The 13407-nt window shown below is 44.1% G+C and overlaps 2 protein-coding genes across 7 annotated transcripts in view; one reads left to right on the plus strand and one right to left on the minus strand.

The window, feature by feature from the left end:
- On the plus strand, positions 1 to 12520 carry osgepl1 (O-sialoglycoprotein endopeptidase-like 1). 2 transcript variants are annotated; one of them, XR_004205616.1, is made up of 9 exons: positions 7 to 529; positions 670 to 1057; positions 1142 to 1869; positions 3086 to 3216; positions 5740 to 5811; positions 5886 to 7204; positions 7671 to 7836; positions 10109 to 10246; positions 12413 to 12520. XR_004205616.1 is itself a non-coding variant. In XM_020462049.2 (7 exons), the coding sequence occupies exons 1-7, from the start codon at positions 324 to 326 to the stop codon at positions 5968 to 5970; spliced, it is 1236 nt and encodes a 411-aa protein (XP_020317638.1). In that variant the 5' UTR covers positions 1 to 323; the 3' UTR covers positions 5971 to 6077. The 2 variants fall into 2 exon arrangements, 1 of the variants encoding a protein (XP_020317638.1); XM_020462049.2 differs by lacking the exons at positions 7671 to 7836; positions 10109 to 10246; positions 12413 to 12520 and having other exon boundaries at positions 1 to 529; positions 1142 to 1346; positions 1721 to 1869; positions 5886 to 6077.
- The window catches only part of ankar (ankyrin and armadillo repeat containing), a 10651-nt gene continuing 3313 nt past the window's right edge, over positions 6070 to 13407 (minus strand). For 2 of the 5 annotated variants that reach the window (XM_020462044.2, XM_020462046.2), the window contains exons 7-23: positions 13340 to 13381; positions 13043 to 13244; positions 12422 to 12630; positions 12161 to 12265; positions 11664 to 11911; positions 11319 to 11487; positions 10992 to 11233; positions 10586 to 10739; positions 9069 to 9230; positions 8694 to 8800; positions 8410 to 8532; positions 7969 to 8130; positions 7688 to 7805; positions 7070 to 7179; positions 6693 to 6889; positions 6562 to 6608; positions 6070 to 6470 (exon numbers count right to left, since the gene is read on the minus strand). In XM_020462044.2, the coding sequence (XP_020317633.1) occupies positions 6250 to 6470; positions 6562 to 6608; positions 6693 to 6889; positions 7070 to 7179; positions 7688 to 7805; positions 7969 to 8130; positions 8410 to 8532; positions 8694 to 8800; positions 9069 to 9230; positions 10586 to 10739; positions 10992 to 11233; positions 11319 to 11487; positions 11664 to 11911; positions 12161 to 12265; positions 12422 to 12630; positions 13043 to 13244; positions 13340 to 13381 (2618 nt within the window). In that variant the 3' untranslated portion in view covers positions 6070 to 6249. The remainder of the gene's footprint in view (positions 6471 to 6561; positions 6609 to 6692; positions 6890 to 7069; positions 7180 to 7687; positions 7806 to 7968; positions 8131 to 8409; positions 8533 to 8693; positions 8801 to 9068; positions 9231 to 10585; positions 10740 to 10991; positions 11234 to 11318; positions 11488 to 11663; positions 11912 to 12160; positions 12266 to 12421; positions 12631 to 13042; positions 13245 to 13339; positions 13382 to 13407) is intronic. The other 3 variants (XM_020462045.2, XM_031805566.1, XM_031805565.1) reach the window with 3 other exon arrangements.

The following is a 13407-nucleotide window of genomic DNA, read 5'->3' on the forward strand; positions in this document are numbered from 1 at the left end:
CATGTGACACAAGCTCCTCAGAAGTACAAGCGTGAGGTCGTGGAGCTCCGCACAAAAAAATTCAGCACCGCAATTTTAGCTTTTGCGACAAATGCAAACGTATTTAATTGTCACTGACAGTGGCATTGTCGTGAGACTTAAAATCAAGTTATTAATGAATGACATACCTTTAGAAAATACTAATAGACCATCGTAATGGTCCCTGGTAGCAGAGCTATTTTCCTCGCCTCTTGCGAATCTCTACGGATAGCGGTGCTTACCAAATTTCAGTAATTTAGCATGTATTTTGGCTAGTGCAGGAAAATCGGGTTTAGTGAAATAACATGTTTGCATATAAAGCTTCGGCTCAACAGGGCACACGTATGTTTAGAGCCAAGATTTTAAGCAAATGTGCTTTTAGAAGAAAAATGAGTTCCAGGCTTGTTCTCGGCATTGAGACGAGCTGTGACGAGACAGGTGCGGCTGTAATGGATGAAACAGGCTTAATCCTTGGAGAATCTCTTCATTCACAAAAAGAGGTGCACATGAAGTGGGTACAATCTTGTATTTTTTTCATGTTCATTCAACAAAAGTGATTGTCTTATTTATCAGTGCAATGCCCCCCATGGTCAAGAATCAAGATAAAACCTTGCAAAGGACATCATGTTCTCCATTTGTATTTGATTGTAGGACTGGTGGGATTATTCCCACTGTTGCCCAACGGCTCCACAGAGAGAACATAGGCCGCGTCGTCCAGGAGGCCATGGAGAGGAGTGGCGTCACCCAGAGTCAACTGTCTGCTGTAGCCACCACAGTGAAGCCGGGCCTGGCCCTGAGTCTGGGGATAGGCCTGGACTTTAGCCTGAACTTTGTAAAGCTACACCAGAAGCCCTTCATCCCCATCCACCACATGGAGGCCCATGCCCTGACAGTCAGGATGCTCCAGCCTGTAGTATTCCCCTTCCTCGTCCTCCTAGTCTCCGGAGGTCACTCTCTCTTGGCTCTGGCCAGAGGAATCGATGACTTTCTTCTCCTGGGTCAAACACTGGATGAAGCTCCGGGGGACACTATGGACAAGGTAAAGAGTATAACTTTTTAGAAAACACTTAAGAGGCCGGTGGGTTTTCTTTGTCTTGAATTTGTGACATTTGTGTGTTCACAGGTGGCAAGACGTTTGTCACTCATCAAACACCCAAAGTGCTCCATGATAAGTGGGGGTCAAGCAATAGAGATTCTGGCTCGAGATGGAGACAGGTTGAAGTTTCTCTTCAAGCCACCAATGGGAGCGCAATATGACTGTAACTTCTCATTTGCTGGTCTGCGAAATCAGGTGACGATGTCAATACAGAAAAAAGAGGAAGAGGAAGGTAATAAATAATTCATAAAGATATAATATGCATTTATATCATAACCTTTCCTTAATCAACTAATATAATCAGATCACTTAAATTGAAGGACAATTCCACCCAAAAAAACAATCTTTTGGTATTTGTTTCATTAGTCCATTGTTGATATCGGCCCAACATGTTTTGCATGTCAGCCAGCCGTCAAGGTTTCGAGATGTATAACTTTCAAAATACAGAAATCCCAGCTATATTTCTTTATTTTGAAAGTTATATCTTGATCCTTGATTGCTGATATGCAAAACATTTTGGGACTATATCAACAATGGACTAATGAAACAAATACCAAAAGACAAGTTTTGTGTGAAAATGCACCTACATGTTTTTTTTCATCCAAGGTGTGGAGCAGGGAACTTTGTTGTCATGTGTTAATGACATAGCTGCTGCTACGCAGCACACAGTGGCCTCTCACATTGCCAAGCGCACACATCGTGCCATTTTGTTCTGTAAGGCCAAAGACCTTCTGCCTTCCTGCAATCCAACACTGGTGAGTGAAATCCAATCATTGGATAGGGGTTTTCACAGCTATCAAGATTATCTAATCCACAATATTGCATTGAATTATCTCCTTCAGAAAGTATTCACACCCCATGACTTTTTCCACTTTGTTGTGGATTTAATTGTCATTTTTTGTCAACGATCTACATAAAATACTCTGTCAAAGTGGAAGAAATACTAACATTTGTAAAAAATGAACAAGAATAAAGCACTAATATACACTGAGTAAACAAAACATTAAGAACACCTGCTCTTTCCATGACATAGAATCCAGGCGAAAGCTATCCCTTATTGGTGTCTCTTGTTAAATCCACTTCAAATCAGTGTAGATGAAGGGGAGATAGGTTAAAGAAGGATGTTTAAGCCTTGAGACAATTGAGACATGGATTGTGTGTGTGTGTGCGCCATTCAGAGGGTGAATGGGCAATAAAAAATATTTCAGTGCCTGGTTTGTGTCAAGAACTGCAACGCTGCTGGGTTTTTCACGCTCAACAGTTTCCTGTGTGTGTCAAGAATGTTTCACCACTCAAAGGACTTCCAGTCAACTTGACACAACTGTGGGAAGCATTGAAGTCAATATGGGCAAGCATCCTTGTGGAACGCTTTTGACACCTTGTAAAGTCCTTGCCCCGATGAATTGATGCAGTCTTCAGGCCAAGAGGAACTCAATATTAGGAAGGTGCTCATACTGTTCGGTATACTCAGTGTACAATGAACTCCAAAAGTTTTGGGGCAGTGACACTTTTTTCGTTTTGTTTTGGCTCTGTACTCCAACCCTTTGCGAGGCATTGCAAAACCTCCCTGTTCTTTGTGATTGAATCTGTATTTGAAATTCACTGCTCAACTGAGGGACCTTACAGATAATTGTATGTGTGGGGTAGAGATGAGGTAATCAAATCCTGTTAAACACTATTATTGCACACAGAGTGAGTCCATGCAACTTGTTAGGCACATGTTTACTCCTGAATTTATATAGGCTTGCATAATTTGTAACAATTTTGAAAAACATAATTCCACTTTGACATTATGGGGTATTATGCGTTGGCCAATGACACAAAATCTCAATTTAATCCATTTTACATTCCGGCTGTAACACAACAAAATTTGGAAAAACTCAAGGGGTGTGAATATTTTCTGAAGGCACAGTATTTCTACAAACAATTGTATGGTGTCCATACGGTGTCCTAAATGTTTTGCTCTGTTAGGTGGTGTCAGGAGGAGTTGCCAGTAACCAGTACATCCGAAAGATTTTGAAGATTGTCACAGACACCACTGGATTACATTTGCTTTGTCCTCCATCCAAGTTTTGTACTGACAATGGAGTCATGATCGCATGGTATGTAGAAGACTATTAGTTATTTTGGTTTTGAAAATATTAAATTAAATAAATAAATAAAATAAATTAAAGTTTTATTGTCACATGCACAAGTACAGTGAAATGCTTAACTTGCATGCTCTACCCAACAGTGCAGTAATCAATATCAAAATAGTATAACTAATTAAAATATATATATATACACACCTACTCATTCAAGGGTTTTTCTTTATTTTTTACTATTTTCTACATTGTAGAATAATAGTAAAGACATCAACACTATGAAATAACACATATGGAATCATGTAGGTACCAAAAAAGTGTTCAAACAAATTAAAATATATTTTATATTTGAGATTCTTCAAAGTAGCCACCTTTTGCCTTGATGATAGCTTGGCACACTCTTGGCATTCTCTCAACCAGCTACACCTGGAATGCTTTTCCAACAGTCTTGAAGGAGTTCCCACATATGCTGAGCACTTGTTGGCTGCTTTTCCTTCACTCTGCGGTCCAACTCATCCCAAACCATCTCAATTGGGTTGAGGTCGGGTGATTGTGGAGGCCAGTTCATCTGATGCAGCACTCCCATCACTCTCCTTCTTGGTCAAATAGCCTTTACACAGCCTGGAGGTGTGTTGGGTCATTGTTCTGTTGGGGAAAAAATTATAGGCCATCCCATCTAGTTTGCGCTTAGTAAGACTATCGTCTCACATAGTGCCTTGAATTCTAAATCACAGTGTCACCAGCAAAGCACCCCCTCACCATCACACCACCTCCTCCATACTTCACAGTGGGAACCACACATGCGGAGATCATCCGTTCACCTACTCTGCGTCTCACAAAGACACGGTAGTTGGAACCAAACATCTCAAATTTGGACTCATCAGACCAAAGGACAGATTTCCACCGGTTGAATGTCCATTGCTCGTATTTCTTGGCCCGAGCAAGTCCCTTCTTATTGGTGTCCTTTAGTAGTGGTTTCTTTGCAGCAATTCGACCATGAAGGTCTGATTCATGCAGTCTCCTCTGAACAGTTGATGTTGAGATGTGTCTGTTACTTGAACTCTGAAGCATTTATTTGTGCTGCAATCTGAGGTGCAGTTAACTCTAATGAACTTATCCTCTGCAGCAGAGGTAACTCTGGGTTTTCCTTTCCTGTGGCGGTCCTCTTGTGAGCCAGTTTCATCATAGCGCTTTGTTTTTGCAACTGCCTTGAAGAAACTTTCAAAGCTCTTGACATTTTTCACACCTTCATGTAATGGACTGTCATTTCTTATATTTGAGCTGTTCTTGCCATAATATGAAATTGGTATTTTACCAAATAGGGCTATCTTCTGTATACCATCCCTACCTAACTGATTGGCTCAAACGCATTAAGAAAATAAATTAAGGCACACCTGTTAATTGAAATGCATTCCAGGGGCCTCATTTAAAAATGTTGCACAGGCACAAAAGAAGGCGTACACCACTTTCGAAGCAAGCTTTTTGGGATTTATAAAAAACAAACTTGACAGGAGAATGTGCGGTCCTCCACCGACACTTTGACCCATTCCTACGCACATAACCTGGAGAATTATTAAACAATACTTGCATGTTATGAAATCTATTCTCATAAATAAAAGGTGAACAGTAGGACAAATTACGTTTAAACTGATGCCGTTTACGATGCCTCAGTCGGACAGATACGAGTGCAGTTTCATATGTTATCACATGTTCGTTGCCCAGAATGTGATAATGGCCCTGTCATTGTCAGTTACAATCAGGGTAATTACCACACCTGAAGGTGTTAGGCAATTGGGTAGCTTTGACAATCAAAATCATCCGGTACGTCTTGCATGTCCCCCTACTCCACTCAGGAGGGATTCCCATATAATACTGGCAAGTCGCTCATCAAGGGGATTGTGATACGGTGTCCCCTTTCCCCCGCAGCACAAACACTTAGCCTTGCACAGACAATGTGCCACACTGTGTCTACCAAACAATATATTTTTTTCCTTGCTTCAACCTCCCCTTCAAGAACTTCCATTTCACACTAGGCCTTTCTGTTGCGATTTGCCATCATGCAGTCAGTATGGATGAATATTAATTAGGGGCGTTTCACTATTTATAGGCAACTTTGGGTGTTAAAAGGGACAAGATGCTCGCTCATTTCGCCCGTATGCCACCTTTTGACGTGAATCCTCTGCACAGTTTTATGAGGCCCCAGGTGACTACCTCATGAAGCTGGTTGAGAGAATACCAAGAGTGTGCCAAGCTGTCATCAAGGCAAAGGGTGGCTACTTTGAAGAATATAAAATATATTTGAATTTGTTTGAACACTTTTTTGGTTACAAGATTCCATGTGTGTTGTTTCATAGTTTTGATGTCTTCACTATTATTCTACAATGTAGAAAATAGTACAAATAAAGAAAAACCCTTGAATGAGTAGGTGTGTCAAATGTTGACTGGTACTATATATAATAAAGAAAACATGACAAATAAGCTATAATACACAGCTTATATATGGCTTTGGAGTCCAGTGCATTCAACCACACTTTATTTCAGGAATGGAGTTGAGAGACTGAGGGAAGGAAAGGGCATCCTGTCCCATACTGAGGAGGTCAACTATGAGCCCAAGTAAGTAAAAAAAAAGATGACTCACTTCAATTGAAAACAGTTCTATAACTTAATTGTTGCCCCTTGTGTTCTAGAGCTCCCCTGGGTGTGAACATAACAGCAGAAGTGAAGGAGGCAGCTATCAAACTTCCACCATTAAAGCTGAGGGTTACGGACTGACGTTCACTTATGTACATATCCATATAATTCCTACTATTTACCATTAAACTTTTGAAATACATCCTGGCAGAAAGGACTCCATTCTGTGTTAGGTGTTTCATTTAGTTTTTTTTATTCAATCGACTTCCAATATATTATACCATTAAGTCAGTCATTCCCATTAATAATATCAATGTAATATATTCATCTTGAACATAAATAGAACGGCTCCCTGAGTCATCATTTCACTACAACTTTAAGCTAGCCCAGTCAGGCTAGATCCTAGGCTGACCTCCAGGGTCACTGCTTTTGCCGGGGCCACTGGCTGTCCTTATCCAGCCTCAGTGACTCCAGGGTGGGCTGGGAGCTATGGGTTGGCCCCTCTCCCTGCAGCCTAACCTTGGGGTTGGCTGTCCTGCTCCTCTGGGGTTGAAGCTGGAGAACTGGAGCCGAGCTGGTCCTCCCAAAGTGGCCTGCAGACACTGACAGGCCAGGAGTGCGGCTTGTCTTTTTGGATAAACCTGCCGTAGGTAGAGGCGACAAAGACGATTGCGACTTTTTATTATATGAAATAGATTCAAATAATGATGTGTACAGCATAACAAAATGTACCTTTTTTGTTGCGCTGAGGAACAGGTGGGCCACCATTTATCTCCAAACTGTTTTAAAAAGGACAGAAATGATTGTTATCCCAGTTAGAAATATGAAAGCATAGCTTTTTAGGGCAAAAAAAACGAACGTACCTTAGTGATGGCAGCCCCACTATTTTCTGCCTTTCGAACTCTGCAGTAAAAATGTGTGAGATCTTGGCATCCTCGATGAGATGCTGGGTCAAAAGGTTGTACATAGATGGAGTGTTTCGACATTCCACCAACAAGAGGCGATGTGCGTGACGGTTAAAGGTGAGGTAGCCGAGGGCACTTGAAGATGCCGTTCGCACCTGAAGATATTCAAGATTTTACCACAATGCTTGTATCAAAAATCTGCACATCGTAACCTGAAATATGTCAAGTTGGATAGCATTTGATGGTTGTAGAATGAATTATCTTGATAGTCTGTTAGATTTCAGGCAATAGTCATAGACAGGAATGCTCCCCCTCACCACAAGTCCCATCCTTACCTCTTCCTCCTCAGAATACAGGTGAGCACATAGGTGACCAACAGCTCCCATGGTGACAATAGCATCAGGAATACCTGCCCGGGTGTGAGCCAGACTGGCTAGCAACTGAGCTATGGCAGAAATGTATGCAGTAAGGTAAGACTAGTGTTCTTCTATACTGAGCAAAAATATAAAAGATTTTACTGAGTTACAGTTCATAAGGAAATCAGTCAATTGAAATAAATTAAGTATGCATCTGTTGGTCACAGATAACTTTAAAAAAAAAATGGGCCTCAGGATCTCATCACGTATTTCTGTACACTCAAAACTGCACATTTTAGAATGGGTTTTTGTCCCCAGCACAAGGTACACCTGTGTAATGATCCTGCTATTTAATCAGTTTATTGATATGCCACACCTGTCAGGTGGATGGATTATCTTGGCAGAAATTCTCACTAAACAGGGATGTAAACAAATTTGTGCAAAAAATGTGTGAAATCAGCTTTTTGTGCGTATGGAACATTTCTGGAGTCTTATTTTAGCTCATGAAACATGGAACCAACAGTTTATATGTTGTGTTTATATTTTTGCTCAGTGTATATAATGTTCTTCCCATACATAGTACTGGGCTGAAGTTACCTGTCAGGACCACAGTGTTGGGATTAGTGGACTGCAGAAGGTCTACAAGGACAGTCACCCCTCTGGCAGACAGAGTCACCTGGTCCGTGTCTGTGATCACTTTGGCCAGCACAACTATCTGGAGAGACCAGTTACCACAAAACGAAAAGGTAGCGATAAAATTACCATTACCTAACACTAATTCCGTGTCAAGTCGGAAAACACATACAAATCAGCAGCTGTTAATGACTCATTGATATTACTGTGGCCCTCAGGTGATTTTTTTAATGATCTAGTTCTACCTGAAAAGCAGCTTTGGCCCTCTCCATCTCGTTCCTGGAGTTCAAGAAGGGCTCGTACATGGCTATGGGAATGCCACCATTCTGCAGGATAGCTGCCTGCTGGGTGGTGTTGTTGTAGGCAAACAGAGACAGGGCATAACCAGCCTCCAGGCAGATGTCCTGCTGGGAAAAAGGCAAACATGACAAATTGCCATGGGGAATGCACTTTACGGAGTGTCAACACCCCTTACTGCTTGAGCAGTCCTTGACCATTAAGTGCCAGTAGTTCATTGCACATTGCGATAACAGTATTGTATCTTGGATGCTTTTCTTTCTAATCTCTATTAGACCCATATCTTGTTCCACCTCATCTTGTTAGTGACTGTGCTGACAGCTGACATACCGAAAGGTTCTGGGCTAAAGTTATGAAGTAGCCCACAAACAGCCTTTCAAATGGTTTACCTGATCTGGCACTCGCAGCAACTCTAGAACTGTTTCGTAGGTAAACTCCTCTTTTTCCCAGAAGGTTGTTTGTAGTTCCTGGTTTCCCAGCAGCACACAGGCCAGCGTTTGAGCCACTTGGACCTGAGGGAGAAACAACATGTCACCCAGGCCTCAATTTCTTTCAATGGAAAGTCTAGTATTGGACGCCCTTGTTTGTAGGACTTTTGTGGCACTACCAAGGACATTTAAGGGGAGAGAGAGAACGCTTTTTTTTGTGTGTGATCGATTTCCAATGTATTTACCTTGACCTGCAGTGATTCTTGGTGCTTCACAAGTTCTAACAGAGTTGGAATGGCTTGCTCCTCAGCTATGACCCTCTGGCTGTTTGGGTTATTGGTGTGTGCCCCTCCTAAAATTAGATGTACAAAACATGCATGCACTAGAAGTTATGGTATATTATTAGCTTGTATACCATGACTTGTTTCCAAGTCAAGTCTGAAAGCCATGTTACTACTGTAGCACTGTTAAAACTTCAATGGTCAAAATCGTCAAGTAGTATCATGACAAAGGTTTACTCAAATCGCCCATTGATACCAATGCATGGTTTATGCAAACCTTTGATTGCCTTAATCTTATCTTGAGAAACACAGTACATGCAACAGTGAGAATGTACAAACCAATACACAGGATGCCCAGGGATCGTATAACACTGAGGAGGGTACGCTCTGTGGTCCGGGACCCCCGTAGTAGACGAACCAGCGGGGGCACCCCATTTTCTTTACACAGCCCGTCCTGGTGGCTCCGACTGTCCCTGCTCAGTGCTATAACTGCCTGGCAGCCTAAAAGACAATACTATTTGTTTACACTTTACCAAGCTGAATTGTATGTAAACCTCGACTTGAATTCTTTCATACGGTCCCTCTCTGGCCTGACCAGATCTGAAACCTCCACACCACATTTGACAATTGGTGGCAGTGCTGGGATGTGAGTGAGTGATGCCTTTATGGAGTATCGGCCAGCAGTGGTGTCCATCAGTGTAAAGATGACAGGACGAAGGCATAAGTTGCTGTCAGATCATGAAAGAGTCATGGCGGAAAATATTATCTAGGTAAGCTAGTTGGCTAGAGTTTTGACCTGTCAATTAGTTGGCCCTAATAACAATTTTGGGTTATGCATAGTGTAAAGTTAGTCACTAGGACTATAAGCTGACATTAGCAGTCATGACTGTTAGTGCCATTACTATGGTGGCGTTATGTAGACTTTGTGACAGACGGTTCAGGTAAAGTGTTACCTAGAATTCAATCTGTACATTCACTTTTTAAACCATTGGTCGGGGTGTTACTGTGGTCAGGCGCAGGCCTACCATTTCCACATCATTAACCTCAGTTCGTCTCCCTTTTAAGAGAACGACAGGCATTTTTTTGGTGAAAAAGAAGGCTGGAATGAAAGAACCATCTGTCCTCTTGTCTGGACAGAAACTATTTCAGAAGCTGCTGTACAGATGTTCTGTAGACATGTTTGACAGACCGAGGACCTGAGGGAAGAGTAGAGGCTCTTAAAAACTACCCGGGAACGCGTGTTTAAGGAATGACAGAGGTATGGGGAGTGACCCATCCCATTTCAATTGATACCCCAGTTCTTCCAAATCAACTTTGGGATATTGAAATGTTTGACTCATTCAAATTTTGTTTGAGATTGTGTTCCTCTTATTTTCAAGGTGTTGGGATTCCCAATGGAGGGATAGACAGACAGGCATTCCTGACTGCATGCCTTCCTGTGCTCTGGCTGCGGGTGATGAGTCTAGCAGAGGAAAGCCGTCTGGGGGCAGGAGGCGGCTGGTCTTGTGGTGACAGAGGTGAGCCTCGCTCCAGCACAAACCTCAGGGTGCCTGTTTATGGTACAGTCAATCATTTATCCGCATCGCCTGTCAACAGCGCATGGAAGTTTCGTTGTTTTACGACACTCAGTGTTTAGTTTCATCGATCCCCGGAGACGGCATCCCCTTGACCCGAATAAAATGTCTGGAAAAGCTTGATGTCAGCGAGCCAACTCTGTCCATGAACCGATGATTGCCATTTAACTTCCTCTTGTGAGAGAGATTACTTTGGTGTAAAATACCTATTTTGCATAAGAGACTTAGCAAGTACAGAGGGGTAGCGTTTAAAACAAAAATATGAGAAATGAGAGAACCTACCGACATATTGCATCCTGTCAGAGGAGGAGAGGATGAGCTCGAGGATGAAGTGGTAGCCAATGTGCTCTGCCATGAGTCTCTGTTGCTTCAGAGTGTGTCCTGCCAGGGCCCATAGAGAGACGGCCCCCTGCTCCCTCGCCTCCACCTGGAACACCTGGGTCACGTTCAATAGGGAGAAAACTTTTTTTAAAGATTTAAATGGGGAGGTACTATCTGAATTTGTCCCATAAGAGCACAATGTTAATTTTCTGTGGCAAAACAGTTTGATACAGTGTGCCCTACTGAACTCAACCCTGAACATGGCCCAGGGGACACAACTTAAAGTACATGAATATAAAATGTTCAAGAATTCCATAAGCATATTTAAAAATGAGGGAAGCAATGATTTGACTTGCTCAGGTCCTACCTTTAAGAGTCGTAGGAGGTGCTTGGCGGCCGACTTCTTCAGAAAGCGGGCCTGAATGGCAGGGTTGTGATCAGCGATGGCCTCCAGGGCTCTGGCTGCCGTCACCTGCGCGGCTATCTTCCTCCCCCGCAGTATGAGCACCAACGGGGCCACGGCGCCCACTCCACAGATGGTGTCCTGGTTCTCCCGGTGTCCCTTAGCCAGCTCAGCCAGAGCCGCACACACCTCCTCTTGCAACACTTCTGGAGATACATGGCCAGAAAGACGATTCATCATCATGTTCTATAACATCATGATCATCGTCTTACTCATGATTTAACAGTGTACCTGATCTGACAGTCAAGAGCTCCACAAGTTGTGGAATCCCCCCAGCCAAAGCCACGGCCGTCTGATTGCCGGGGCTACGGACACACAGCGCCTTGATGCACCGCACAGTGTTCACCAGCACATCATGTAGGTCCGAGCCCAGGAGCCTCACCAACGGGGCCACTCCACCCTGGACACACACAAATGAACTGTCAAACACGCATGCACGAATCGTCAAACATACACAAATACAGACAGACAGACACACACACACACAAGCCTGGTTATAACTGAACCCACCTATTAGTTACAGCAATACTAACCAGATGGGCTATGGGAAAGACTGATTATATCAGTAGTACTAACCTGCTGGGCTATGAGGGACTGGTACTGGTCACTGTGCCCTGCCAGGTCTGCCAGTATGAGGGCACAGCGGGAGTGGAGCTCGGCCTGCTGGCTGCCCAGCAGATTTACCAGAACCGGCACGGCACCATAGCGCACCAGGGCCTCACACACGGGTGTCCTCTCCGAGATGTGACACACCACGGCGGCAGCCATACGTTGCAGCGCTGGTCTCGTGCTGCGCATTAGCTCCAACAGAGCCGGGATCCCTCCTACAGAATAGGTCAACTGCTTTAGGGTCCTTCGATATTTTGATTCTATTGCAAGTGGCCTAGCTTTGTATTCAGTAGTACCAAAAATGTTTAATGCTTTAATGTTACTGTGATATGGAGTATAACTCTAAGGATGGTTAAAAATGAGCTAAATATAAATTGGCAATACAAAGCTAGTATTCATGGCTATAGTATAAAACAAGGCATTCCTGTCTGATATAGGCCCAAACTCTCCAAAAACTCACTCACCTGCATCCATGATATCCCTCCAGAAGGACTTGGCCGTGACACACAGAGCTTCCAGGCAGCGGATGGCCATCTCCAGCCTGCGGTGGTCCTCGCTGTGCAGCATCTCTGCTCCATCACACACACACACACACACACATATACATACACCTCAGTATCCGTGCAGACTCATCGAACGGATACAACCTGCGATCCAAACAAACATTGGCCTCGCTTAACCCTCGCTCGCTAGCTAATTCCCATCTCTTCCACCAGGCAGCGTACCCACGAGGATCTTCCAGACAGGCAGGTCCGCCAGGCCCAGCGAGATGAGGTGCCTGAGGACTTTCGGGTGGAAGTAGAGGGCGGCCAGCTGCACGACGTCGTTGCCCTTGCTGTCCCTCCTCCTCCAGTTGGCTCCCGCAGACAGCATGTAGTCCAGGGCCTCCACGGAGCCAGACGTGGCCGTCAGGAGCAACGGGCAGCTGCGGTACCTGAGGAGACAAAAAAACAACACCGTCAACCTGTGTGCACGTAGAAGCAGATGCATCCGTACCGCCTCCAATGCATTTTGTGGCGTCTGTTACTTGTATGTCAGTGGAGGCTGCCGAGGGGAGGACCGCTCATAATAATGGCTGGAACGGAGTCAATGGAATGGTATCGACGACATGGAAACCACGTGTTTGATACCATTCCATTGACTCTATTCCAGCCATTATTATGATCCGTCCTCCCCTCGGCAGCCTCCACTGTTGTATGTGCTGATTACAGAGCAATGTCATGCTAGTGTTACATTAAATGACACTGAAAGCTTCTGTGAACGATGCCAGTGGCCTGCTGTTGCATCCTACTGAATCCTGTTAGACATGTCATCTATTCTAAACCTAGAAGTGCCTCTTCACTCACTCGGCAGTGGTTTGCATCTCCACCAGCTCTGGGTCTTTCCTGCAAAGGGCCTGTATGCAGGCTACCTGGCCGTAGTAGGCAGCAAAGTGGACAGCCATCCAGCCCCTGCGGTCCACTAGCCGGTGGTCGGCCTGCAGAGCCAGCAGACAGCTGATGGCCTCCAGGGAACCACACTGAGCAGCCAGGTGCATGGGAGTGGAGCCTGGAACAGGTACAAACAAGTGGAAAGCGGTGTCTGAAAGCCCTATTTCGTTACAGTAGAGTGAGGCTGGCATGTTCACACTGGTATGTGCTTACCAGCTCCTTCTTTTGGGGGCCCACCGCCACCTCCAGATTTCACTGCAAAATAAAAGGTGTTTGTAAAC

The sequence above is a fragment of the Oncorhynchus kisutch genome, linkage group LG26 (assembly GCF_002021735.2).
Source record: "Oncorhynchus kisutch isolate 150728-3 linkage group LG26, Okis_V2, whole genome shotgun sequence".
Classification (NCBI taxonomy): domain Eukaryota; kingdom Metazoa; phylum Chordata; class Actinopteri; order Salmoniformes; family Salmonidae; genus Oncorhynchus; species Oncorhynchus kisutch.